The sequence below is a fragment of the Ovis canadensis genome, chromosome 5 (assembly GCF_042477335.2).
Source record: "Ovis canadensis isolate MfBH-ARS-UI-01 breed Bighorn chromosome 5, ARS-UI_OviCan_v2, whole genome shotgun sequence".
Taxonomy (NCBI): domain Eukaryota; kingdom Metazoa; phylum Chordata; class Mammalia; order Artiodactyla; family Bovidae; genus Ovis; species Ovis canadensis.
The window spans coordinates 32,958,894-32,983,414 of NC_091249.1; the positions used below are offsets into that span (position 1 = coordinate 32,958,894).

Here is a 24,521-nt window from a genome sequence, read left to right on the forward strand (position 1 = left end):
TGGTGGTCCAGTGGCTAAGACTCAGGGCTCCCAGTGCAGGGGGCCCAGGTTTGAACCCTGGTCAGGGAACTAGATCCCACAGGCTGCAACTAAGACCCAGTGCAACCAAAAATATATACATAGTGAAAAAGAAGAAAAGACACGTGGCCCTTGATGGAGAGTTTGCTGCCTCCTGCGTTAGAGCACGAGGGTGTGGGACAGGATGGGGAGGATCAAGGTGGGATCCTGGAGCAGGGGCAAGTCTCCGGGCACTTTGTGGGTCACCTGCTCTTCCTCTAAGTTTACCCTCTCACATGATTCTGTGTTCTTTTGTGCTGGGAGAGCCTCCCCCATGCCAAGCTCCAGAGATAAATGATTGCCCAGGCCACACCCAGCCTCTGCCCTTGCTCATGGAGCCTACGCTCCATCAAGGAGAGCAAGGCAGATCCCAGGTAACTGACAAGAGCGAGTGAGACAGGGTAACAGGCAGTAATCAGGCTTGGCTGGTGGGCGGCCCCTCTGGGTGGTCGGGAAGGGTCTCAGAGGCATTGTCGGAAGTGCTAAGAAGGATCCTGCCTTGCGAAGAGCTTGGGGGAGCACGTGCTAGGAGGAGAAAGTGGCATGTGCAAAGGCCCTGGGGCTGGACAGTGCCGGCTCATCTGGGAACAGGAGAGAGAAGCGAGCAGAGGTGAGAGCGGCCCCACCAAGCCGTAGCCAGGAGCTGGGTTTTATGAGCACAGCTGGCACCCAGGGAGGTTTTTGGTTTGTTTGGTTGCATTGGGTCTTAGCTGTGACACGTGGGATCTTCACTGCGTCATGCAGATATCTTTGTTGCAGTGCATGGACTCTCTAGTTGTGACGAGCAAGCTTAGTGGTTGCAGTACAAGGGAGGGGTTAGTTGTTCCATGGCATGTGGGCTCTTAGTTCCCCAACCAGGGATCAAACCTGCATCTCCTCCACTGCAAGGCAGGTTCTTAACCACTGGACACCAGGGACATCCCCAGGGGAGATGTTAAGCCAGGAAGTGATATGGGCCCAGGCCATATTGAACCCATAAGCATGGCTGGGAAATGAGGCACCTGGCTCCACCTCTGGTACCAGGAAGACAGGACACGGGACTGGGGAAGAGCAGGGAACCTCTCCCGTTAAAGGCAGATCCACCTAAAGCTCACCCTGGCACCCACAGTACACTGCCTGAGAGGCCCTTCCTTGGACCAGGCAGGAGTAGCCCAGTGGCCCACACTCCAGTTGCAAAGCATTTTTCCTCGAAAGAAGGGAGTGTTCCCGTGCTGAATCCCCATGTCCCCTGGCAGGGAGAGAAAGCTAAATTTAAAGGTGTGCTAACTGGGGCAGTTTGAGCCAGTGTGTGCTCCAGCTGCAAATCAGCTGGGGACTCAGCAACTCAGCCGTCCCCACAGCTGGCAGCAGCTGGCCCTCCACATCCAGGGAGCTCTTATAGGTTCATTCTATTTGGGGGATCTACCATGTGCCCCACACCTTGCTGGGCAGTGTGTGGGTCCTGGAGCTGGATTGGCCTGGGTTCAAAGCTCCTATGTCCAAGGATGGGCTTCCCAGGTGGCTGAGTGGGTAAAGAATCCACCTGCAATGCAGAATACATAGGAGATGTGGGTGGGGAAGATCTCTTGGAGAAGAGCATGGCAACCCACTCCAGTAGTCTTGCCTAGAGAATCCCATGGACAGGGGAGCCTAGCAGGCTACAGTCCATGGGGTCGCAAAGAGTGTGATATGACTGAGTCTGACCCCTCTGAGCCTCACCTTTCTTGTCTGCAAAATGGGTCCGATAAGAGCACTCACCTTACAAGTAACAGGCACTGCTCACTAGCTCGTCTCTCCCAGTATTCACTGGCTTTAAAAGTACATTTTGGGACTTCCCTGGTGGTCTAGTCATTAAGAATCTGCCTACCAATGCAGGGGACACTGGTCCGATCCCTGATCTGGGAAGTTCCCACATGGTGTGGAGCAACTAAGCCCGTGCGCCACAACTACTGAAGCCCGGGCACCCTAGAGCCTGTGCTCCGCAACAAGAGAAGGCACCTCAGTGAGAAGGCTTCGCACTACAACAAAGAGTAGCCCCGCTGGCTGCAACCAGAGAAAGCCCACACAAAGCATCAAAGACCCAGCACAGCCAAAAATAATCAAATATTTTGGTAAGTGTGTTCTGAGCACCTCCTCTGAATCAAGCACTGAGGCAACAGCAGTGCAGGATATCGGCTAACAGCTCTGCCCTCAGGGGGCTGATGTTCTAGAGAAGACGCAGCCAGTAAACGAGACGCAGTAGGGTCTGTGTTCCTTCTGCCCGCGGTGGTTCTACAGGGCTTCAGGGGAAGGGGGTGTGAAGTGTCAGCGGGCTGAAATCTTCTGTGGGGTTCTGGAAGGTGGAGTACACCTGCAGAAGTGTCCCAGGCAGGAGGCCCAGGAATGCAAAGGCCCAGAGGTGGGAGCAAGCCTGGGAGCTTTGAGGAAGAGGAGACCAGTGCCTCACCTTGGTGGAGCTGATCGCAGTCCCAACTGGTGTGTAACAGGAAGTGCCTGTCAAATGACACACAGTGGTCATTATTATTGTTGTTGTTCAGTTGCTCAGTCATGTCTGACTCTTTGCAACCCCATGGACTGCCTCACGCCAGGCTTCCCTGTCCTTCACCGTCTCCTGGAGTGCTTTCAAAGTCACGTCCATTCAGTCTGTGATATCCAACCATCCCATCCTCTGTCTCCCCTTCTCCTGCCCTCAATCTTTCCCAGCATCAGGGTCTTTTCCAATGAGTCGGCTCTTATCAGGTGGCCAAAGTATTGGAGCTGCAGCATCGGTCCTTCCAATGAATATTCAGGATTGATTTCCTTTAGGATTGACTGGTTTGCTCTCCTTGCAGTCCAAGGGCCTCTCAAGAGTCTTCTCCAGCACCACAATTTGAAAGCATCAACTTTTCAGCGCTCAGCCTTCTTTATGGTCCAACTCTCACATCTGTACATGACTACTGGAACAACCATAGTTTTGACTAGACAGACGCTTGTCAGCAAAGTGATGTCTCTGCTTTTTAATACAGGTCTAGGTTTGTCATAGTTTTTCTTCCAAGGAGCAAGTGTCTTCTAATTTTATGGCTGCAGTCACCATCTGCAGTGATTTTGGAGCCCAAGAAAATAGAGTCTATCGCTGTTTCCATTGTTTCCCCATCTATTTGCCATGAAGTGATGGGACCAGATGCCATCATCTTAGTTTTTTAATGTTGTGTTTTAAGCCAGCTTCTTCACTCTCCTCCTTCACCCTCATCAAGAGGCTCCTCTCCACTTTCTGCCATTAGAGTGGTATAACCTGCATATCTGAGGTTGTTGATGGGAGGGGTAGCCAAACTACAACAGTGAAAATAGAGAGAAGAGGAAGGTGGAGAACAGTGATATTTGGACGAGGAAAAGAAAAGCCTTCGGAGGGGGACAGGGTGGGTCCATCAAGGCTTCTCTGTGGCGAGCAAGCAAAGTCAGCATCACCTGACGCGGTGGGTGGAAGGTATATTTAGCAGCTCATAGAAGGGAACACCCAAGAGTTCCTTCTTCTCTAGCTGGGTTTAAGGCAACTCAACCTGACTCACCAGTTCCACATCATAGAATCCATTCATCTCAACACCCAACTTCTGGTCCCATTTTCCATATTTGTTGTTGTTCAGTCGCTCATGCCTGATTCTTTGCAACCCCATGGACTGCAGCACGTCCGGCTTGCCTGTCCTTCACCGTCTCCCAAAGTTTGCTCAGACCATTGAGTCAGTCTGAAGCCTCCAAAAAGCAAAGACCAGCTTCCAACATGAGGCAGAGCATAAACTCCAGGCGTGGCTGGATCCAAGCATTTTAATTCTTCCTGAGGAAGCCAGTCCCTCTCTCTGCTTCCCCTGGGCTGGTTCCTTCTCAGGCAGGCTGATGGGTTCAGTCACCACGGTCAGGTCCACGCCCATCACACAGCGAGAAGAGAGGGCTAGTGCTTAGTGCTTCCAGGGCATGGAAGTGGGTTGGGGTCTTGCTCTGAGACAAGTGGGGACATCTAAGAGGGCATTGTAAAGATGGAGAGAACTGGGGGTGCCAGCCAGACAAGGGCAAGGACATTCCAGGCAGAGGACAGCAGGGATAGACGCTTGCAAACTCCTGCGGTTCAGGGCTGCCAGACTGCTGGGTACTTGGTGGGAGAAGGTGAGACCTGGGAGGTCAGCTGGAGGTTGAACACAAGAGCCCTGAACACCAGATTGAGTGCTTTAGGCTCTGCCCTCAGACAATGGGGGGTTCCAGAGGGGTATGGAGCAAAGGAGGGCCACAGTCACATGTCCATCCGTTGTCTGTGCAGTAGAAGGTGGAGGACTACAAGGAGGAAACCTGGAGCAGCCAAAGGGGCAGTGAGGGGGCTTCTGTGTCACCAGCCTGCACCACACGGCTTGCCTGGGTGGGGGAGGGAGGCCAGAGAATTTCTGGAATCAAGTCGACAAGACTGGAACCTGGAGGGTGAGGAGCCCGCGACTGGGGATGTCTGGGGTGTGATCCGTGATGTGGCTACCCACTGGCTTCAGGCAGGTAGAAGGCAGGAGGCAGGAAACACTGGTATGGCCACCCTGCGGACTGGAAGAACATCTCTGTGATTCAAAGTGGTCAATTCTTGAATGCCTCCAGGGACAGGGAGCTCACCCCTTATGTAGCTCTGACCCACATAAACCATGGACTCAAATCTGTCCCCCTAGAGTCAGGCACTGCCCCGTGCCCCATGCCCATGCCATGGGGGCCTCCCCTTCCCAGGCCAGCCCTTGTTGATAAGGGCACTTGATGCTGTTTGCTCAAGACTCTCCTCCAGTCTCAGCAACTCTGGTTTCTCTGGTAGGGCCATCTCACAGAGCGTGGGACAAGGACCCTGTCCAGGGGAGGGTGGAGATGTTTCTCAGACACAAAGTGTCACAGTTTTGCAGAGGGAGATAGCAGACCCATTCAACCTCCTCCCATCTCTCTTGTGGCATCAAGGAGAAAGGCTCGGTGGGGTGCCAGGGCACCAGGGAAGTCATAAGCACAGGCCGTGCTGAGGAGAGCAGGCAGCCCTCCCTCGTGCGCCTGGGCCTGCCACAGTGGCTGGTGCGACTCCAACAGTGCTGCTGGTTTTCCGCTGTGGCCACTTTGACGCTGTGCTGCTATTTTGGGCAAGTGATGATGGTTTGCCATATATGGTTGGCCCCCAGTGACCCTGCTGAATGCTAGCTGCAGGGTCCCCAGCCCCTTGGTCCAGAGCAGTGCCCGTGGCTGGGAAGTTGGGGCGGGGCAGGGGGGCACATGGGACAATCCCACAGCCAGATCCACGGAGCCCAGATGAGCCCAGAGAGCCAGATGTGCAGGAAACCTCCCGGCAAACACTGCCAGTATTAGTACATTACACCACCACAGAGAAAGACGCCCCCTCTCTTGCTCCCCTCCTGCCTGTTTCCTTCACTGGGAATAACCTTTTGCAGGTTCAAGGGGCCCCTGCTGGACTGTTCCCCTTGGACACGCTGCTTCCTGTACAACCTGTATGGGATCACACAGTGTGTTTTCTATCACATTCTGGTAAGTGGTGGTTGTTTCTGACAACTAGAGACTTTAGCATTTTCTTATACACAGTTTCCTAGTTTTTGGTGCATAATATTGCACGATATTGAATATCTTTAATTCTTGTCTTGCACTTAGCTGCTCGTCGTATCCAACTCTTTGCCACCCCATGAACTGTAGCCCATCAGGCTCCTCTGTCCGTGGGATTTTTCAGGCAAGAATACTGGAGGGGGTTGCTATTTCTTCCTCCAGGGAATCTTCCTGACCCAGGTATTGAACCCACTTCTCCTGTGTCTCCCGCTTTGCAGGCAGATTATTTATCCTCTGAGCCACTGGGGAAGCCCCTGATTCTTCTCATTGGTCTCTATTCCCAGAAATCACACGACATCTTGGTGCACAGACACTTAGACTTTGGGGGTACCAGAAAATTAAATTCTGGGCATCTTGGTGCATCACCCTCCCAAGGTCAGCTTCATCCTTGTCCTCACAGACTCATTCACTCATCCATTAGAAAGTATTTGAAGTGAGCTCACAGAGGAAAGGCAAGGGCTGGGCCCCCAGGCCTTCAGATGCTCATGGAACTCCCTTCTGAGCTGGAAGCTGGTGCTGCCTGACCCTACAGAGGAGGAAACCGAGGCTCGAGCTGGGTTGGCCTTGGGGAGGCCCAGTGTTGCTCTGCCAGGAGGCCTCCAGTTCCAGGTGATGTTTTCCCCTTTAGTCTCAATTCTCCCTTAATTTCAAGGATGATGATAATATTCATGGTGGTTGACATTTTGAGGGCTTTCTTTGTGCCAGGCACCAACAGCTCTTTCCTAGGGCCAGGTACTGAAATGAGACTCTTGTTATAGTTGGCTAAGGGCGTTGGAGTCAGAAGGGTCCACTGAGTTGTCTGGACTCTGAGACTTACTCACCTGCCCAGACGGGAAGCTCTCTCCTTCCCCTCCCTGTGCCAGCGCTGTCCTCTCTCCGGGAGGCGTGGATTCCCGGAACGCGCGGGTTGCGCGCCCCGCGGCGCCAGGCCGGGAAGTGGCGTGGATCTCGACAGCGCCGCGCGGGAGGCGCCGGGGGCCCCGGAGGCGGGGCGGGGAGGGGCCGCCGGTGGCGGCGGCGCGCGGAGCAGACCGCAGTGCGGCCGGCGCTAGGACCCGCGGGGGCCGCTCAAGCTGCCGCGCCTCCCGCTCCCCCCACCCCGATTCCAGCCCTTCCCCCCCAAAATGAGGAAACGCAGCAACTTGCTCCAAGTTGTGCAGCCGGGGCCGCCTCGGGGTGCGCAGCCGGCGCGCGGGGGCCCTCCTGGGGGCGGACACGGAGTGCGGCCCAGGGGCGACCCCTGAACAGGTGAGGGCGCCGGAGGGGATAGTGGGGAAAGACCGTAGGACAGTGGGGGGGCCCCAAGGGCCAGCGGGTAGGGGGATGCTGGGCGAGCGCGGGAGGGGCCAGTGTGCGAGCGCGCGCGTCTGGGGCGTGCGGCCGGTACGCGGCTGGGGCGGGTATGGTTGGATGCGCCCAGGAGTCGGGTGGGGTGGTATTTTTGTGGGTGCGGGTATGCGCGTCTGCAACCCCTGGGTGTGTGTATCCGCGCGTCCACGTGGAGGGATGTGCGCGCGTGTCTCTGCGCTGCGTGTGCGCGGCCCTGCGTGTAGCCCTGCGTGCCCGGGTGGCCCAGCGTGTGGCGCCCAGGTGTTCAAGTGTGGGTTGGGGGGGGCGGCACACACGTTTCCGAATGTCTGTGCGTGTGTTCACACGTGAGACGTGTGTGCACAACTGTCTCTAGGAGAAACTGCTTTTGCTTGCATACCCGCGTGCCTGTGTCCACCTGTGTCCAAGCCCTGTGTGTTTCTGTGTGTTCTCGTGTGTACATGGATCAGTATGCGTGTGAGTACACAGAGGGCTGGGGATTTCTAGGGTGGAGACTCACTCCTCCCCACCTGTCCCACTGCTCTCGCCACCTGGTGGGATCCGTGGGGAAAGCAGAGGACAGAAATGCCCCCACCCCAGCAACTGTGCGGGACTTTGTTTCTGTCCTCTGTCCTCGGTTGGGGAGTAGGGGGGAGCGGTGTTGGGGGGAGTCAGATCAGAGACCCAGCCGGCAGCCAGAGGACCCCAGCAGGGCGGCACTGCCGGGCCTCACCCCCGCCAGGGTCAGAGATTCTTGGGAATGACCTTGAATCATCCTCTGTTTCCTCATGTACCCCTGCCTACTTTACCAGAAAAGAGGAAGAACCAGGCTCCGTTTAGTGGCTCCAAGCGCCCCAGTGTGGGCTGCTGGGGCCTGAGCCAGCCCCTGGCCACTCACTCTGAGCCTGCCCTGTGCCTCTGTTTCCCTTTGGGGATGACGGCGCAGCCAGGCTCTATGCTAAGGAACTCTCCCAGGGAAAGACCACCTCCCCTAAGGGGCTTGGGGATCCAGCCCTTGGGCCCCCCACAACCCCTGGGGGTTGGAGGGAGCCCGCCCGACTGTCGCCTCCACCTGGTCCAGGCTGGAAGCTATAGTCATGGCCCCTGGGCCCCCAGCCTGGCTTGAATCTTGAGCTCTCCAGCTGGTCTCTGCCCCTCCCCAGGGAAGCCCTCGCTTCCTCCACGCCTGGCACCCCTCACCCATCTCAGCCAGGATGCCGACAGTGAGTACTCCCAACTGGGTGCCTGGGCCTAGGCCCCTCCTCTCCTCCGTCCACAGGGCCTCAGCTCCACGGGGCTGGAGGGTGGGGGTGGGGGGCCATCTGACCCGTGTCCCCTTAGGCAGTGTCCGCAGGTCTTTTTCGGTCACTTGGTGTTTTTTCCCACTCTTTCCTCCCATCTTCTGCCCCGGGGGGTCCCTCTGTTTGTGACTCCGTTTCCCCTACTGGGTGCTCTGCGCACCCCCCCCACCCCCATCTCCTTTCTCCTGTGGTCTGTTCTGGGTCTCTGCCTCAATACAGTTTTTCTCTCTCTTTTGGGCCCCACCCCCCACCTCCACCATCTCTCTCATGACCCTTTTCCCACTCTCGCCACTACCCCCCAGAGGCGCTGGGCCCCTGGCACCCAGTGCATCACCAAGTGTGAGCACACGCGCCCCAAACCCGGGGAGCTGGCCTTCTGCAAGGGCGACGTGGTCACCATCCTTGAGGCCTGCGAAGTGAGTAGGGGGGAATGTGCTTGGAGAGAGGGGGGTGCTCCTCCAGGAAACATCTCCTACCACTGACCCCTGGCTCCCTCCCGGCAGAACAAGAGCTGGTACCGTGCCAAGCACCACGCCAGCGGGCAGGAGGGGCTGCTGGCGGCTGGGGCGCTGCGGGAGCGCGAGGCCCTCTCGGCGGACCCCAAGCTCAGCCTCATGCCGTATGTCGTGGGGAAGCGCCCCTGGGACGCGGGTGGGGTCAGCAGGGCCCGGCCAGTCCCACCCAGCCCGCCCTTCCACCGGCCGCAGGTGGTTCCACGGGAAGATCTCGGGCCAGGAGGCGGTGCAGCAGCTGCAGCCGCCCGAGGACGGGCTGTTCTTGGTGCGGGAGTCCGCGCGGCACCCGGGTGACTACGTGCTGTGCGTGAGCTTCGGCAGCGACGTCATCCACTACCGCGTGCTGCACCGCGACGGCCGCCTGACCATCGACGAGGAGGCCTGCTTCTGCAACCTCATGGCTATGGTGGAGGTGCGGCCGCCCAGGCCTCCGGTGTAGAGATGTTGGCGGCCAGGCTTCAGCCTGTCCCAGCAGCTGGGGAGACATGGGACCCCCCCAGAGGCTCATGCTCCCCAGTGTGGACAAGGAGGCGCTGGTCCCTGGACCACCGACCACAGTTCCCCCACTCCGACCCATCTCCAGGGATACCCAGGAACCTCCAGTTTGACACCAGTCCCAAGACACACACCCCCATCCTCCTGTTTCCATGGAAACCAGCCTAGAGAGTCCTGTGGGAACCCACCCCCTCTCTTCCTCTTCAGCGCCCGCCCACCCCTCTGGAGAACCCCCTGGGAAGGGGATGGGAGGCAGGGGCTCACCGGATGTGGGGGGTCACACTCACGGCTGCCTCTGCCCTGCCCCACCCCCTGCAGTATTATAGCAAGGACCAAGGGGCCATCTGCACGAAGCTCGTGAGACCGAAGAGAAAGCAAGGCACCAAGTCGGCGGAGGAGGAGCTGGCCAAGGGTAGGGGGCCCCCCCCCCCTTCCCGTCTGAGTTGGCCTGGCCTGGGGAGGCAGGGAACATGGCCAAGGCTGCCTCACCTGAGTAGGTCACAGTGCCAGGCTCTGCAGGCAGAAGACCTGGGTGCCCTTGGGCTGGGTGGGGCATGCCTGCACACACCCATCAGCACACTAGCCATCTATTTCCCACACCAGCTGCTCCCCTTGTTTCATTATCCTTCACCTGAGTCAGAAACCCTGGGCAGATCCTTGATGCCACCCCGCCCCCAGCCCCCCGCCCTCCCACAACCCCTCCATGGCCAAGTTCTATTAACACTAGTTTAAATCTGGCCCCTCCCTGTCTGAGTGCCCCCACCCTGGCCCAGCCTTGGACCTTCCCATCAGACCACCTCCTTCCTAAACGGGGAGTCCCCCTTCCTCCCAAACCCTGTGGCCTCGGAGGCATCTTTCTACGTGAAAATCCACCCACATCACTCCAGTGTCTAAAGAGGGGAGGCCAGGCAGCTCCACTGCCTTCTAGAACCTTCCCTTGTGGCTGAGGTATCTTTCCTGCTTCAGCTACGAGGCCCTTCTTTTCCACATGCCCCTGGGGTTGTGTGACTCTGCGCTTACCCTCATGCCTCCGGACTGTTGTGCATTCTGTTCCCCTCACCTGAAATGCTTTTGCCGCCCTTGAGTAGTGAGATCTCCCACATTTAGAGCAAGCGCACCCTGCCCTGGCCACCCCTCTTTGAACCTGGTGATCGTGGCTATCTTCTTGGAAATGTCTTGGGGGTGACACCCAGGTGGAGGCTGGTGTCACTGTGCCTGGTCATATCCAAGGGCTGATGATTTTAAGAGGGGATTTGTTGGGGAAGAGGAGGAGACCTGCAGAGCCCGTCAGAGGACAATGCAGGGGGCGGGAAAACACAGGTGTGCTTGGCAGAAAGGTCAGGGAGGCTAGGACAAAGATGATGACTTAAAATATTTATTTGTATTTGACTGTGCTGGGTCTTACTTACCACCTATAGTGTGTTATTCACTCAGTCGTGTCCGACTCTTTGCAACCACATGGACGGGCATTCTCTAGGCAAGAATACTGGAGTGGGTTGCCATTCCCTTCTCCAGGGGATCTTCTCGACTCAGGGATCGAATCTGGGTCTCCCGCATTGCGGGCAGATTCTTTAGCATCTGAGCTACAGGGAAGCTCTTCACTTACCACCTTTCCTGATGGTAAAGAATGGACAGAGGAACCTGGAGGGCTACCACCATGGGATCGCAGAGAGTCGGATACAACTGAGTGATTCACACCCCTTGGGCCCTTGCACACTTCTGTTTTATTATTATTTGTATTTTGGCTGTGCAGCCTTTCAGGTCTTACTTCTGGCACATGGGATCTAGTTCCCTGCCCAGGGATCGAACCCGAGCCCCCTGCATTAGGAGCATGGAATCTCAGCCACTGGACCACTGGGGAAGTCCCAAGATGATGACTTAGAGTGCTGGAATATTCTAAGAATGTTCCAGAACCTTAACCAGAAGTTCTGGAAACTTTCCCAGTATCTGTTGTATATTTCGGTCTGTGTATCCCTGGTGGAGAGAGGAGGGAAAGCACGGTAAAGGAAGATTCTGCAGGGTCCTTGGAAGGACACAGTCTCCAGGTAGAAGAGAAAAGGGCCCTGACTGGTGGGCCCTGTTGCTTTCACCACCACTCCCAGCCCCTATAACTGGTGCCAGGAGTGTGGTGCCTCAGACGTGGCCGTGGCCACTGCTGTGGGAGACCAGACAGGGCCTGGCCTCCTGTCAGGTGGAGCCACCGGCCGCCCTCTCACTGGGTCTCCCCTCTACAGCCGGCTGGTTACTGAACCTGCAGCATTTGACGTTGGGAGCGCAGATCGGAGAGGGAGAGTTTGGAGGTGAGCAGGGGACCTAGTAGGGGCTGGGGGAAGGGGGGCTCCCAGAGATGAATTGACACCCACGTTTGATACCTACTTTCCATGCGACTGAAGCCACATGGGCCCCTCTCTACGGAAGGAGGTTCATGACAGCCAGGAGGAGGAGAGAGGTGGTGAGGGCAGGTACCCAGTGGGCGTGAGTGAGTCCTTCACACCCCCTGGACCCTTGCACACTTCTGTTTTATTATTATTTGTATATTGGCTGTGCAGCCTGTAGGATCTTAGCTTCCCAACCAGGGATTGAACCTGCATTGGTAGTGCAGAGTCTTAACCACTGGACCACCAAGGAAGTCCCAAATGTTTAAAATGTATGTGTTGTTATTATTATTTGGCCATTCTGCACAGCTTGTGGGATCTTAGTTCCCCATCCAGGGGTTGGACCCTTGCCCTCAGCAGCGAAATCTCAGAGTCCTAGCCACTGGACCACCAGGGAAGTCCCAGGACCCTCTGTGTCGAGGCCACAGCCTGAGGTTATTATCCTGGGAGGTCCCAGGGCTTGCATCAGGACCTTCTCTGGAAAGGGCTGGCGTTCACTTGTTTTCTGTCACGTCTGCTCAGCTCTGCCCTTGATACAGGAAAGCAGCCACAGGCCACAGGGAGACAAACAGCCAAGGCCACGTGCCAATAAAACTGTATTTATGGACACTGAAATTGAATTTTGTATCATTTTCATGTCATGGAATAGTCTTCTTTTGATTTTTTTTTCCCCAACCATTTAAAAATGTAAAAACCCATTCTGAGCTTGCAGGCCTTGCCAAAACCCTTGAGGGGACTAGATTGGGTTCAAGGGCTGCAGTTTGCAGACCCCTGGCTTAGGTGATTATCTTTGCTCTGGGGTCTGGAGCCTGTTGGCTTCCCAGGTGGGTCAGTGGTAAAGAACCCACCTGCCAATGTAAGAGACATGGGTTTGATCCCTGCATCTGGAAGATCCCTTGGAGGAGGAAATGGCAACCCACTCCAGTATTCTTGCCTGGAGACTCCCGTGGACAGAGGAGCATGGTGAGCTATAGTCCATGGGGTCGCACAGAGTCAGACACGACTGAACAGCTGAACAACTGGAGCCTACTGGGAGGGGTTACCAGGCCTGGGGACCCGCCACAGCACTGGCCTCTTCCACGGTTCATGCGAGTGGGAATGTGCATGTCTGTCTTGTCTCTGTGGGGTCCTGAGCCCCTTCCCACCCCTGCCTGCCCCTCAGCTGTCCTGCAGGGTGAGTACCTGGGGCAGAAGGTGGCCGTGAAGAATATCAAATGTGACGTAACAGCCCAGGCCTTCCTGGATGAGACAGCGGTCATGACGTGAGTCCTGGGTGTGGCAGGGGAGGGCGCCCTAGGGCCAGGGTCCCACCCCACCTTCACCCCATACCCACCTGCCCCCAGGAAGGTGCAGCATAAGAACCTGGTGCGTCTACTGGGTGTGATCCTACATCAGGGCCTCTACATCGTCATGGAGCACGTGAGCAAGGTGGGGCAGGACCCAAGGGTGGGGGTGGGGGGGCGGCAGCAGGGGTGGGGTGGGAGTGGGGCAGGACCTGAGGGTGGGGGTTAGGAGTAGGGCAGCACCGAGGGTCAGGTAGGGTGCTGGTGGGGTGGCTGAGCAGCCTCCAACACTCCTAGACCCTGTCCGCATCCCCCACAGGGTAACTTGGTGAATTTTCTACGGACGCGGGGCCGGGCGCTTGTGAACACCCCACAGCTCCTGCAGTTTTCCCTGTGAGTGGGGCTCCAGGGGGTGGCAGGGAAGTTGAGGCACGGAGCAGGGAGGAGCCTGGCCTCGGGAGTCTGGCCCGGGCGTCCCAGCCCCTCGCCCGGCGCCCCCTCCCCCAGGCACGTGGCCGAGGGCATGGAATACCTGGAGAGCAAGAAGCTGGTGCACCGCGATCTGGCTGCTCGCAACATCCTCGTCTCGGAGGACCTGGTGGCCAAGGTCAGCGACTTCGGCTTGGCTAAAGCCGAGCGGAAGGGGCTGGACTCCAGCCGGCTGCCCGTCAAGTGGACAGCACCCGAGGCTCTCAAGCATGGGGTGAGTCCCCCTTACCCCCAGGGCCCTGGGAACCCTAGTTCCACTATGAGCCCCTGGGCGTGTCTCTGGCCTCTGAACTTCCAAAGGAATGGCTCCACCTCCCCTGTAAGCCCTTGGCCGCTAATTGTTCCTTTTAGCCCTTCTCTGAGCCTTTGTCTCCTTGTTTCTGCAACAGTCTAGGGCTCAGAGAGGGAGAGCAAGAAACACCTTGTTTTGGCACTGAATCTGGGTTGAGGGGTTGGAGGATTCAGGGGCAGGAGTCTATTGGGAGGAGACTACAGAGTGAAGGTCAACCCAGGGGGACTTTCTGGAGGAAGCAGGGGCTGGAGCAGAAGCCCTGAAGAGGTCCCTCTCATCCTGATCTCGGGCCCCACAGAAGTTCTCCAGCAAGTCGGATGTCTGGAGCTTTGGGGTGCTGCTATGGGAGGTCTTCTCATACGGCCGGGCTCCATACCCCAAGATGGTGAGCAGGGTCCGGGGGCCGAGCGGGGAGGTGCTGGGTCCCCTGCCGGTCTAGGGGGTCGTGATCCTGACCCCCAGCCCACACTGGAGTGGCCTCTGCCCGCAGTCACTGAAGGAGGTGTCAGAGGCTGTGGAGAAAGGGTACCGCATGGAGCCCCCCGAAGGCTGCCCTGGGTCCATCCATGCCCTCATGGGCAGCTGCTGGGAGGCTGAACCCACTCGCCGGCCGCCCTTCCGCAAACTGGCTGAGAAGCTGGCCCGGGAGCTACGCAGCGCGGGTGCTTCAGCCCCCAATGGGGGGCAGGACACGGACTGTCCCGCCCTGCCCCGCAGCCAGGAGCCCTGACCCTGCCCGCAGGGCTTCGGGCCCCAGAGGACTGAGAGAGTGGGGGGCTCAGGGTGGGGATGCGGACCAGGCCTGAAGAGGGGCAGGGCCGGTGAGCTACCTGCCCGGCTCGCACCACGGGGGCAGGCCCAGGGCGGGCGCTCCAGGAAGCCCATGGGCACCTTGACCCCAGGAAGCGAACGATTAGCCCCTGGATAAAGACTGGTTCCAAGAACTGGGTGTCTGAGTGTCTCTCTGCTGCCCCTTGTGTCCGCCCTGGGGCCCATCACTCAGCCTGGGGGCCATCTGCCTGCCCACTGGTCTGCCCACTGAGGGGGCCACCTGGCTGGGAGCTTGCTGCCCCTGAGGGCACATGTTTTCTTGGGTATGTCAGCCAGGGGACCCTCCAGGCCAGGGTCACAGCCACCTGAGGACCCACTTGCCATCACCTGCAGGGCCCCCGTCTCCTGCTGTAGCCCTCGGGGTCCCGGGTGCAGAGGACCATGGGAGGGTTCCAGGGGCCGTGGAGGTCTGAGCCCCCTGTGCTGGCACCCTCTCCTACCTCTGCCTTTCCCCTGAGGCAGATGGAAGCCCGGAGCGGGGAGGGGGCTGCGAGGGCAGCAGCGTCCCCTCCTGGGGCGCTCCAGGGTGGTTATGTCCTCCACCTGTCACCCCCCCAACAGCCTCACCCAGTGACTCCAGGGAACACTTGCTGGGAAAAGCCAGCCGCACAACCTGTCCCAGGGCCCTGTCCATTCTCCAGCGGGGGCTCCTGGCTTGCACCCCCAGGTTCAAATCCTGACTCCACCACTCTGTGGCCCGGGCTCACCGTGACCCAGCACCTCAAACTGAGGGCGTGTCTGGGATGGGGGTGTTGGTGCTAAACCCGGGGTGTCCCAGGGAAACTGCGGCAGGGGGGGTGGTCTCCCTCCCTGCCCTACCCCTGCAGCCTCCTCTGTGATCAGGCGTCTTCCAGGGGAGCCATGAGGACCCCGAGGGCTGAGTGCACACAGCTGGTGCTCAGCTGTTACCGTGACTGTCAACCACCCCTACTCTGATGAAACTCCCAGATGCTACAAGGTTGCCTGGGAGGAGTGTCTGGCCTGTGGGTTGTGGCCCCCACCCCAGGAACCCCTGAGCTAGTGTAGGAACCCCGGGCCACGGCATGGCCTCCCACCTCCACTGGCCCACCCCTGCCTGAGTTGAGCTGTTCATACGTCTCAAGGTCACACTGGCCTCCTGCAATTACCCCCCTCCCGGAACCCCACCCACCCTCTGGCCTCAGTTTCCCCACCAGCACCTGAAGGGGGTTAGTAATTCTTCCTGGGGGAGAAATGCAGGGTGGGAGTCCAGAGAGGCTGAGAGTGGCCTGTCCACCTCCCCTACCGACCCAATCCAGCTGGAGAAGGCCGCCTGTCACCGTGGCCCCACGCCACCCTGCCCACCCCTAATCCAGCCCTCTAAGCTGACACAGCGTCTGGGCCTGCAGCTGCTGGCTAAGTCGCCAAAGCGCCCCCCCTCGCCCCTGCGCCTAACACCCAGATCCCTCCTGTACCTCTTAACCCACTGGGGCCAATTAGCTAATTGGGGGCTGAGAACAGAGCAGCTCATTAGCGTTTTAAAGTGATGAAGCAATTAGGGGGATTACCTCCCCCCACCCCCACTCCCCGTCTCCTGAGGCCTGGCTCCCCCTGCCGCAATGCCCCAGCCCATCTCAAAGACGGGGCCACTGAGGCCTGGAGGGGCCTCACTCACTGCCCCTCCAGCCTGGACTCAGAGCTCCTGGAACCTCCCTGTCCGGCTGACTGCTTGGGTGCTAAGCCCCCTGCCCACCCAGACCCCCTCCTCCTCTGAGGTCATTCGCCCCTGCCAGCACTCCAGGGCCTGCGCCTCAGTGCTGTGAGTGTCCGACTGGGCACACATGCCCGTGTGAGCACCCGCCTCCCTATCTCTGCGTGCGTCTCCCCCTACAAAGCCAACATTCTGAAGGACTTGGCTCTGCTTCCTCTTGCGCTCACTCTCTGGTCCATCCACAGGCCTGGGTCTCCAGCCTCACTCCACTGAGACAACCCACCTCCCTCCATCCCTCCCGTCCTCCTCCTGGGCCTCATTTTGCCCCCTGTCACGCCCAGGGCCCCTCCTGTTTTCAGGGCACCCCCTGCCAAAGCACCCCCAAGCTCCTTGGATTGGGCAGGGGGTTGAACATCCAGTCTCAGGGTATCACCAAGGTTCTACTTGGCTCTCAGGCCACCGCTGGAGGGACAGTCCCATCACCCACTTGTCCCCAGACAGGGGCTGGGTTCACCAGTCTTCTTCCCTCCTCAGACTTTCTCTCCCCAGAACTTTAAAAAATATTTTTATGTATTTGGCTGCACCGGGCCTTAGTTGAGACATATAGGATCTGGTTCCCTGACCAGGGATCCAACCCAGGCTCCCTGCACTGGGATTGCAGAGTCTTAGCCACTGGACACCAGGGAAGGCCCCCGTCCCCCGAGAATTGCTCTCCTGTCCCCCTCCCCCCAGATCTAGCCCTGACCAGGCCTCTAGCCTCCCCCTGGCCTCCCATCTTGCCCACAATCCTCATCCAAAGTGCCACCTGTGCCCCCTCACGCTCCACAACCTTCCATGGCACCTCAGTACCCCTTTCACACCCAGTTGTGTCCAGAATTTACACCCTTGCACTCCATCTCCTATTCTGCTTACCTTCCTTAAAAGAACCACCTTTCCTCTCCTGCTTGAGTTTTCCCTCCAGTTTTCTGACTACCTGACATGCTGTATTTTACTTACATAGTTACGGATTATCAGTCTCCCCCACCAGGATGCCAGCTCCGAGAAGTGTGTCTGTGTTTTTTTGTTCCCTGCTGTGAACAGTACCTAGTATACAGTAAGCGCAAATGTTTATTGTGCTTAAATGTTTTTTGAGTGACTGAAAAGTGAGCTTCTATTCATACCTCAAAACACAGCTAAAATGCCCCATACTCCTTTGCCCTGGACAGTGCCCAGGGGAACCAACTGGAATTACCTTCACCTCTGGGGATCTCAGCTTCCCCAACTCCCCTTAACATCTGTGAATATGAGAGGTTCTTTCTCTCACTCCAGATGATAACGAAAGGGGTTAACAGTGGCTAACTTAGTGAGTGCTCACTAAGCACTCACTGTTGGCCAATCACTGTGTATCTTTCCATCAGTGTACTCTTTCATCAGCTCACTGAGTCCCTGTGAGAGTCCCACGGAGTAGAAATTCCTGTTGCTGCCATTTTACAGCTGGGGAAACTGAGGCCCGGGAAGGGGAGGCTCTTGTTTATGTTCTAGAGCAAGGTGTGTCCTGCTGCCTGGCACTCCCTCTGTGGCTCAGAGCTACCAGCGCCTGGGCGGGCGGGGCCCCCTCAATTAATCACCTCGCTAATCCTCCTCCCCGCCCGACCCCAACCCCCTCGGGTCTGGCGAGGCCAGGCCAGCGGCAGACAGCGCTGGGCCCACGGGGGGCTGTTGGAGGGGCTGCCGGGAGCAGTGAGCACTGGGCAGGTGGGCACAGGTGGGCCTGGGTGGGAGGCAGGAGCACAGCCAGGCCCCCAGGGCAGAGAGCTGAGGGGCGAGGAAACGTTCCTTAGGGCAGTGTCCCAGCTCTGCCTTCCTGGGTCACAGAGACAGAGGGGGAGCCAGGGAGCTGCAGAAGGAAAGAGAAATAGAGGCAGAGGCAGAGAAAATACTCAGAGAGAAGGGAGTGGAGGCAGGGAGGCCGTCTGAGACGCACGGAGAGGCAGGTGGAATGCAGGGCCCAGTGGAGGGAGAAGCCCCTCCATATCTGACCCCAGATCCAGCAAGGGGTGGGGGGCGACCCCGCCCTCCCCAGCCACTGTCCCTCCCCGGTCTCACTGCCATCTGTCCTGCTGCCTTCCGGCCAGGTGGGGGCAAGGAGGAGCCATGTTCCTGAGCCCAGGTGAGGGGCCGGCGGCTGAGGGTGGGGGGCCGGGGCCTGGAGAGGAGGCCCCCAAGAAGAAGCACCGGAGGAACCGCACAACCTTTACCACGTACCAGTTGCACCAGCTGGAGCGGGCGTTCGAGGCCTCCCACTACCCAGATGTTTACAGCCGCGAGGAGCTGGCAGCCAAGGTGCACCTGCCCGAGGTGCGCGTGCAGGTGAGGGCACCCCAACCACCCTCGGAGGCAGCCGGCGCTGGGCAGACCCTCCCAGGGCAAAGCAAGGCTTCCCAGGGGAGGGGATGTGGCACTGGAGCCTTGACATTTGAGTAGGAGTGTGCCAGCCAGAAAGGAGAAAGGGCATTTTTCTAGGCATCCAGAACTATGAGTGCAAAGATGTGCAGGAGTTAAACTGGAGGCATTTCTACTGAGCTAGGTGTTGAGGCAGGTGGAAGGGGAGGCAGAGAAAGCTGGTGGAGCCCCTCAAATGCCAAACTCAGTGGCTGGAACTTCTTGCTGATAGCCAAGGTAGGTCAGGGAGGAGGCTGAGGAGCCTGAGGGGGGCCTGGGCAAAGGGAAAGGCAAGGAGAACCTGGACTCTGAAGACTTCGGGACTGAACTAATTGGGGCCAAGAGGCAAGGATCTTGCTCTCAGAACAGCCATCTCCTCGGGGTAGGTAACAATGTATGTTGGGATTGCAAGGGGTAGGAATCAGGTCAGACAGCAGGCAGAACCCTGAGGGGCTGGGAGGCCCAGGGAGGGAAAGCAGCCTTGCCTGGCGCCCACGAGCCGCCTCTGACTTGGGAGCACCTCTCTTGCCACCTCTAGGTGTGGTTCCAGAACCGCCGGGCCAAGTGGCGCCGCCAGGAGCGTCTGGAGTCAGGCTCCGGAGCCGTGGCAGCCCCAAGACTCCCTGAGGCCCCAGCACTGCCCTTTGCCCGCCCTCCCACCATGCCACTGTCCCTGGAGCCCTGGCTGGGCCCAGGGCCCCCAGCTGTGCCAGCCCTCCCGCGCCTCCTGGGCTCGGGCCCAGGGTTGCAGGGCTCCTTTGGGCCCCATGCCTTCAGTCCAGCCTTCATGGACGGCTTCACCCTGGAGGAGGGTTCCCTGCGGCTGCTGGCCAAGGAGCACGTGCAGGCTCTGGACAGGGCCTGGCCATCGGCCTGAGCCTGGTGCCTGCCCAGCCCCTCCTGCTCAGCCTGTCCATGGCCATCCACACCAAGTCCCCCACCCACCACCACCTACCCCTGCCTTGCAGCATTAACTGGCACTGACTTCAAGGTGGCAGCCAGAGGCGCCCAGCCAGGGTGGGCGTCCCTGGCCTGGTCTCCAGGAAGCTGGTGCCCCTGTCTCCCCATCTGTCAAATGGGCCTGTGTGGGGTAGGTTCTGAGGTTCTTAAGGCTCTAAGGCTGTAACCAGGAGCAACAGGGATGTTAATTCTGAGTTGATGATTCTAAATCCTCCTGCCTGCTTCTAATTGTTCGACAGCAGGGCCGCCCTGAGAGATAACAAGTAATAGCTGCAGCAATTCACATTCAACTGCCCCCTTTCACTGTGTGCTCCCAACGTGCCCATCACTTTACCCCAAGGTGGCATGGCCATCAGCCCCATGTTACAGAGGAAGAAACTGAGGCCCAGAGAAGGATAGCCAGTTTCCTCAGGCCACAGAGCCAGTAGAGGGTGGAGCTCTTTTTAAGCTCATTGCCTGACTCCATCACCCCAGGCACCTAGGACCCAGGCTGGGCGCTAACAGGGAACTCACAGGTAGAAGCAGCTGACACTGGGTGAACAGTCGATCTTCGCTCCCCCCAGTTATCAGAGCGTGACTTGTCTCGCCATCAACCACAGGCCCCATCACATCTCCCAGCCCACGAGGCAGGGCTGGAGCCCTGGTAGCGAGACAAGCGTTCCTTCTGTCCAACCACGTGCCCCCAGGGCTCACAAAGGCATGATGGCCACCCTTGCCGGGGTTCAGCTGGGCTCCAGGACACGGAGGCTGGCTGGGCTGGGGGTGTGTGGCCCAAGTGCCCACATGTCAGGGCACCTCCCTGTGGGACGGAATGAGTCAGGACAGGAGAGCGTATGGTGGGGGGAACATGGCAGCACCCCACTCGCTCCAGGCTCTGGCCAGGAAGTGACCACAGGTGCCAGGAAATTCCAGAAATGTCGCTTCCAGGCCGCTCTCAGCTGGCCTGCTCACCTCCCACCTCAGAGGGCACCTCACGTGAACCCCAACGGCCTCTGTGTTGTTTATGCCGTGGCAGCGAGGCCAACCATCCCCCCAATCATTCATCCACCCGTTCCAACTCACAGCGAGGACACAACAGTGAACAAAGCAGAGAAAAACCCCTGCCCTCCTGGAGCTACCACTCCAGTGGGAGAGACCAGAGCCCTAACTTAAAAAATAAACAAAACGTGCAACAGCTGCTGGTGGTTAAGTGCTTGGGAGAAAAACAAAGCCAGGAAGGGCAGTCGGGAGCGTGTGGCAGGGCTGCAGTTTAATAGGGTGGTCGGCACCATCAGAGTCAAGGTCTGGAGGTAAAGAGGGAGCCCTGAGGACGCGGTGGGGCCGGGGAGAGACCCGGGCAGAGGGCCCGGGGGGCACCACGACTGCAGTGTTGGAGGAGCAGCCAGGAAGCCTGTGGCCATTACAACTTCAGTTTTCACTCTGAGAGCTGTGGGGACCCGCGCAGGAGGGTTGGGATGATGCGCGTGCCCAGCACAGGCTGCAGGAGGGCAGGTGAGCGGTAATCCGCTTGGTAGAGTCCTCTAAGAGGATGAAGGCTGTTTCCCTGGGACCAGACAGAATTAGCCTCTGAGATCCTGTCCCGCCTCACCCGCCCAGCTCTGGAGGAGTTTGGAGGGTGAGAGCGCCCTGGTCCAGCCCCCTAAGCAGTGTATGCCACCCCAAACCCAGGTACCTACCCAGGAGAGGGCATGGCTGTACCACTGGGAGTGGGCCCTGGCACCTTGTGTGTCCTTCAGCCTCCTCTAAGCTGGTGGGGACCAGTGGGGGGTGGACAGGATGGTGGGTAGGCTGGCCAACAAAGATAACCCCTGTGACCCCGGCAGAAAGGAAAAAGAAGTCCCTTCCCTCTGGCTGGGTTTGCTGAACTGGGTATGGGATGTCAGTCAGAAGTCCTGGAGCCACCCCTACCCAAGGGATAAAAGGACCTACCCACTGAGATGGAGAGCACCTCATAGCTGAATACTGAAGCACCTGGATCCAGCCATGCCTAGCCCTGGACATTTCCATTCCTGAAGCTTAAGAAGACTCTCTTCTGCTCTGGATGATGCGCCTCGGGTATGAGTCCAAGTCCACTGCAATCCAGGGAAGCTAGGCTCAAAAACTCTGCCCCTCGAGGACAGAGGTTGGGGCCTCTTGGGCAATGCTAGGAATTCCAGGAATCAGGGTGAGAAGCTCAACGAGGCTGGGAGGTGAACATGGACCTGCAGATGCCCAGCAATCACCGAGGGTGGAGGCTGGGCCATGGAACCACTGGGTCTGAGGTGCCCACCTCCCCAATGCCTGTCCCAAGTCCCTCCTGACCCCAATATCACAGGACACTCAGCGGCTTCCGGGACCTGCCGACAACTGCCCCCAGAAGGCTTTATTGGCCCCCAGGCCCCTGATTCAGTCTCACTGTGGGGGCAATTCTCTTCGTTCTCAGAGACGTGTGTTTCTCCAGAATATAAAAAGTCCTGGGGGCAGGCTGGGGGAGGTACCAACTCCCAGTCAGCCCCCAGTCTGTCCTGTCTCCTCCAGGTCCTTGGAGGGTCAGGGTCCTTTTAGAGAGCTCTGGCCCTCCCCCACTAGAACTTCTGGTTCTTGCTCAGCCGGTTGTGGCGCCAGATGTTGTGTTTCCGGAGCAGCCGCCAGTACTCCCGGGTCTCCGGGTCCAGGTCCTCCAGCTTCTTGGGGGGGCCCACGTTCATCTGGAACAGCCTGATGGGAAGCGGGCAGAAGTCGGGGTTATAGAGCAGCCCCCTTCCCCACGGCTCCCCGACCCCATCCCAGACACCTTGGGCACAGGCTGCAGCAGTACCGGGTCCCTTGGTGGCCAGCTGACCTCAGGGTAGTCCCTCCCCACCATGAGCCAGCTCCTGGGCTGTGGAACAGGGGGCGCCCCCATCCCAGTGGCCCTGGGATCTGAAGTAGGCGCGTGCCAAGCCTTCTGCCTCCTGGCCATTGTCTGGGCTGCACTGCCCGCCTGCAAGGCCCCCACCCCCTCGCTGAACCTTTCTAAACCTTAACCAGCTTGAAGGATGGGTGCATGGTGATGGCTTCCCCATCCTGCCACTGCTCACAGAGCCAAGAGCGGAATTCCCCCTGCAACCCCCGACAGCCAGGCTTCACCAGGCTCCTGCCTGTCTCCCCCTACCCTCCACCTTGCTCCTTGCTATCCACTGTACAAACCAGGTGCAGTTCTGCGCAGGGCCTTTGCACTGGCTGTTCCCACCTGCCTCTGAAGCTCTGGCCATCCACTCAGGTCTTAACTTGCCCCCCAACTCCCCAGGGAAGCCCTCCTGAAATCTCAGATGGGATCCGCAGGGCCCTCCTCACCCAGTCCTGACCCACTCACCACTCAGGGTACTCAGAATCCGGCTTCAGGACCACATCCTGGCCCTCCTTGTAGATGTTGACACCCATGGCGTGCGTGGTGAGCTGGACTGGGTCTGTACACACCTCGGGGTCCTTCAGGGTCTCTCCCACCGCAGCACCTTTGCCGCCTTTGCCCCCCTTAAAAACTGCTGTGGGGGAGAGTCATGTTAGCCCAGCTACACCCTCGGGAGGCCTGCCTTCCCTTTCTGCCCCAGCTGTACCCCGTGTACTGTTCTCAAAATGATTTTAACTGGGACACGGGCACTGCATTAAATGACATTGATATTCATGGGCACTACATTAAATGACACTGCTATTCACGGTAACTAAGTTCACTCCTTTTCAATTCCATTTTCATTCCTTCTATTTATCTCACGAAGAAAATGTCCGCCGGCTGCCGTGTGTCTAAAACCTCACGTTTGGTTTGCCAAGTCCCTCCTTTCAACAAGGGAGATCAGGCAAGGCTGCATCCGGAAAAAAATTAAATCTTGTTTTGGCTTTAATAGTTAGATGCCCATATGGTCCGAATTTCCGGTGGTAATTTGCTAGGGACCCAAGTTCCAGTTCTCCACCTAACCACTACACACACACCCACACCCCCCCACCCCCACCCCCGCACCCACACCCCCCCAACCACCCACCCCCGCACCCACACCCACACCCCCCCCAACGTAGGGCCTGAGAGCCCACCTTCAGATACCTCACACTGCGCCTGCGCAAAAGCCGAGCTTAGCTGCCTCTACGCTTGCGCGCTCGTACTAGGACGCGCCTCCCGACTAGCGCTTGCGCACTACGAACTCCCCAATGTCCCTACCGTTCCCATTTTGTTCTCTCTTAAGCCAGCTCACCCGGTCTCTTGGCATAATCGCGTACATGTAGTCTTACAAAACCCGCGGGGTCCGGAAGCTCCCAGGCCCGCCAGCCGGCCCAGCTCCGGGTAGCACCGATGAGGCGTCTAGCCGCCATGACGTATGCTGGCAACGTGCACGTGCACGTTTCCGGAAGACGTCAGCGATCGAGGGGTTGGGAGTTGTAGGCCCCTAGAGATTTATGGGAAATGTAGTAATCCAGCGGTAGGCATATCTTTATTGTGATTTCTTTAAACTTTTATAGCTGTCCCTAGTTATGGGAAGAAGCGACTTTCAAAGGATGTTTCATTGACCTCTTGCCCTCCAGTTATTATCACTTACTTTGAGTATCACACTTTTATACATTCCTGATTGTATTCAACAAGCAACTGTGTGTGCTCAATCTGGTCCAACTCTGCGGCCTCAGGGACTATAGTCCACCAGGCTCCTCTATCTGGGAGGGGGAAAAACTGTGATTTTTCCAAGCACGAATACTGGCGTATTTCCTTCTCTAGGGCACCTTCCTGAACCCAGGGATCAAACCTGGGTCTCTTGCATCTCTTGCATTGGCAAGCAGATTCTCTACTTCTAGCGCCACCTGGGAAGCCTTGGATAGGGGATTATGTATCCTTTAAATTTATAGCAGTTCTGTTTCAAGTCCCTCGCTCCCAATTTTGTGAACCACAGATTACATATGGCATTTAAAAACTAACATAAAGGCTAGGGGATCGGGGGGAGAAAACTTGTTAGCG

The 24,521-nt window shown here is 58.2% G+C and overlaps 3 protein-coding genes and 1 long non-coding RNA gene across 7 annotated transcripts; 2 read left to right on the forward strand and 2 right to left on the reverse strand.

Annotated features, from left to right (window-relative positions):
* Positions 1-2,124: 2,124 nt before the first annotated feature.
* Positions 2,125-6,647, reverse strand: LOC138441055 (uncharacterized). The gene is made up of 2 exons (XR_011257230.1): positions 6,450-6,647; positions 2,125-4,590 (listed from the first exon to the last, which is right to left on the reverse strand). It is a non-coding gene; the product is annotated as an uncharacterized lncRNA (long non-coding RNA).
* MATK (megakaryocyte-associated tyrosine kinase) lies at positions 6,452-14,630 on the forward strand. 3 transcript variants are annotated; one of them, XR_011257225.1, is made up of 14 exons: positions 6,617-6,876; positions 7,313-7,413; positions 8,100-8,159; positions 8,540-8,653; positions 8,741-8,856; positions 8,945-9,164; positions 9,566-9,659; positions 11,482-11,547; positions 12,785-12,884; positions 12,966-13,050; positions 13,225-13,298; positions 13,413-13,608; positions 13,784-14,071; positions 14,177-14,630. XR_011257225.1 is itself a non-coding variant. In XM_069591432.1 (14 exons), the coding sequence occupies exons 2-14, from the start codon at positions 7,408-7,410 to the stop codon at positions 14,414-14,416; spliced, it is 1,458 nt and encodes a 485-aa protein (XP_069447533.1). In that variant the 5' UTR covers positions 6,617-6,876; positions 7,313-7,407; the 3' UTR covers positions 14,417-14,630. The 3 variants fall into 3 exon arrangements, 2 of the variants coding, with proteins under 2 accessions (XP_069447534.1, XP_069447533.1); XM_069591432.1 differs by having other exon boundaries at positions 13,985-14,071; XM_069591433.1 differs by lacking the exon at positions 7,313-7,413 and having other exon boundaries at positions 6,452-6,876; positions 13,985-14,071.
* Positions 14,631-18,150: 3,520 nt separating this feature from the next.
* RAX2 (retina and anterior neural fold homeobox 2) lies at positions 18,151-20,741 on the forward strand. Its single transcript, XM_069591447.1, has 2 exons — positions 18,151-18,535; positions 19,146-20,741. Exons 1-2 carry the CDS (start codon positions 18,320-18,322, stop codon positions 19,482-19,484), a joined length of 555 nt encoding a protein of 184 aa, XP_069447548.1. The 5' UTR covers positions 18,151-18,319; the 3' UTR covers positions 19,485-20,741.
* Positions 20,742-21,894: 1,153 nt separating this feature from the next.
* On the reverse strand, positions 21,895-23,925 carry MRPL54 (mitochondrial ribosomal protein L54). 2 transcript variants are annotated; one of them, XM_070292414.1, is made up of 3 exons: positions 23,770-23,925; positions 22,902-23,070; positions 21,895-22,264 (listed from the first exon to the last, which is right to left on the reverse strand). In XM_070292414.1, exons 1-3 carry the CDS (start codon positions 23,885-23,887, stop codon positions 22,132-22,134), a joined length of 420 nt encoding a protein of 139 aa, XP_070148515.1. In that variant the 5' UTR covers positions 23,888-23,925; the 3' UTR covers positions 21,895-22,131. The 2 variants fall into 2 exon arrangements, with proteins under 2 accessions (XP_070148515.1, XP_069447547.1); XM_069591446.1 differs by having other exon boundaries at positions 22,902-23,067; positions 23,770-23,922.
* Positions 23,926-24,521: the final 596 nt, after the last annotated feature.

Coding starts and splice junctions, on each gene's coding strand:
- MATK (XM_069591432.1), top strand. Junction 8,160..8,539: donor TCTCAGCCAGGATGCCGACA/GTGAGTACTCCC, acceptor ACTACCCCCCAG/AGGCGCTGGGCCCCTGGCAC. Junction 9,660..11,481: donor GGAGGAGGAGCTGGCCAAGG/GTAGGGGGCCCC, acceptor TCCCCTCTACAG/CCGGCTGGTTACTGAACCTG.
- RAX2 (XM_069591447.1), top strand. CDS start 18,320: ATGTTCCTGAGCCCAGGTGAGGGGCCGGCGGCTGAGGGTGGGGGGCCG. Junction 18,536..19,145: donor TGCCCGAGGTGCGCGTGCAG/GTGAGGGCACCC, acceptor TGCCACCTCTAG/GTGTGGTTCCAGAACCGCCG.
- MRPL54 (XM_070292414.1), bottom strand. CDS start 23,887: ATGGCGGCTAGACGCCTCATCGGTGCTACCCGGAGCTGGGCCGGCTGG. Junction 23,071..23,769: donor CGATTATGCCAAGAGACCGG/GTGAGCTGGCTT, acceptor TCTCCCCCACAG/CAGTTTTTAAGGGGGGCAAA. Junction 22,265..22,901: donor GATTCTGAGTACCCTGAGTG/GTGAGTGGGTCA, acceptor GCTTCCCATCAG/GCTGTTCCAGATGAACGTGG.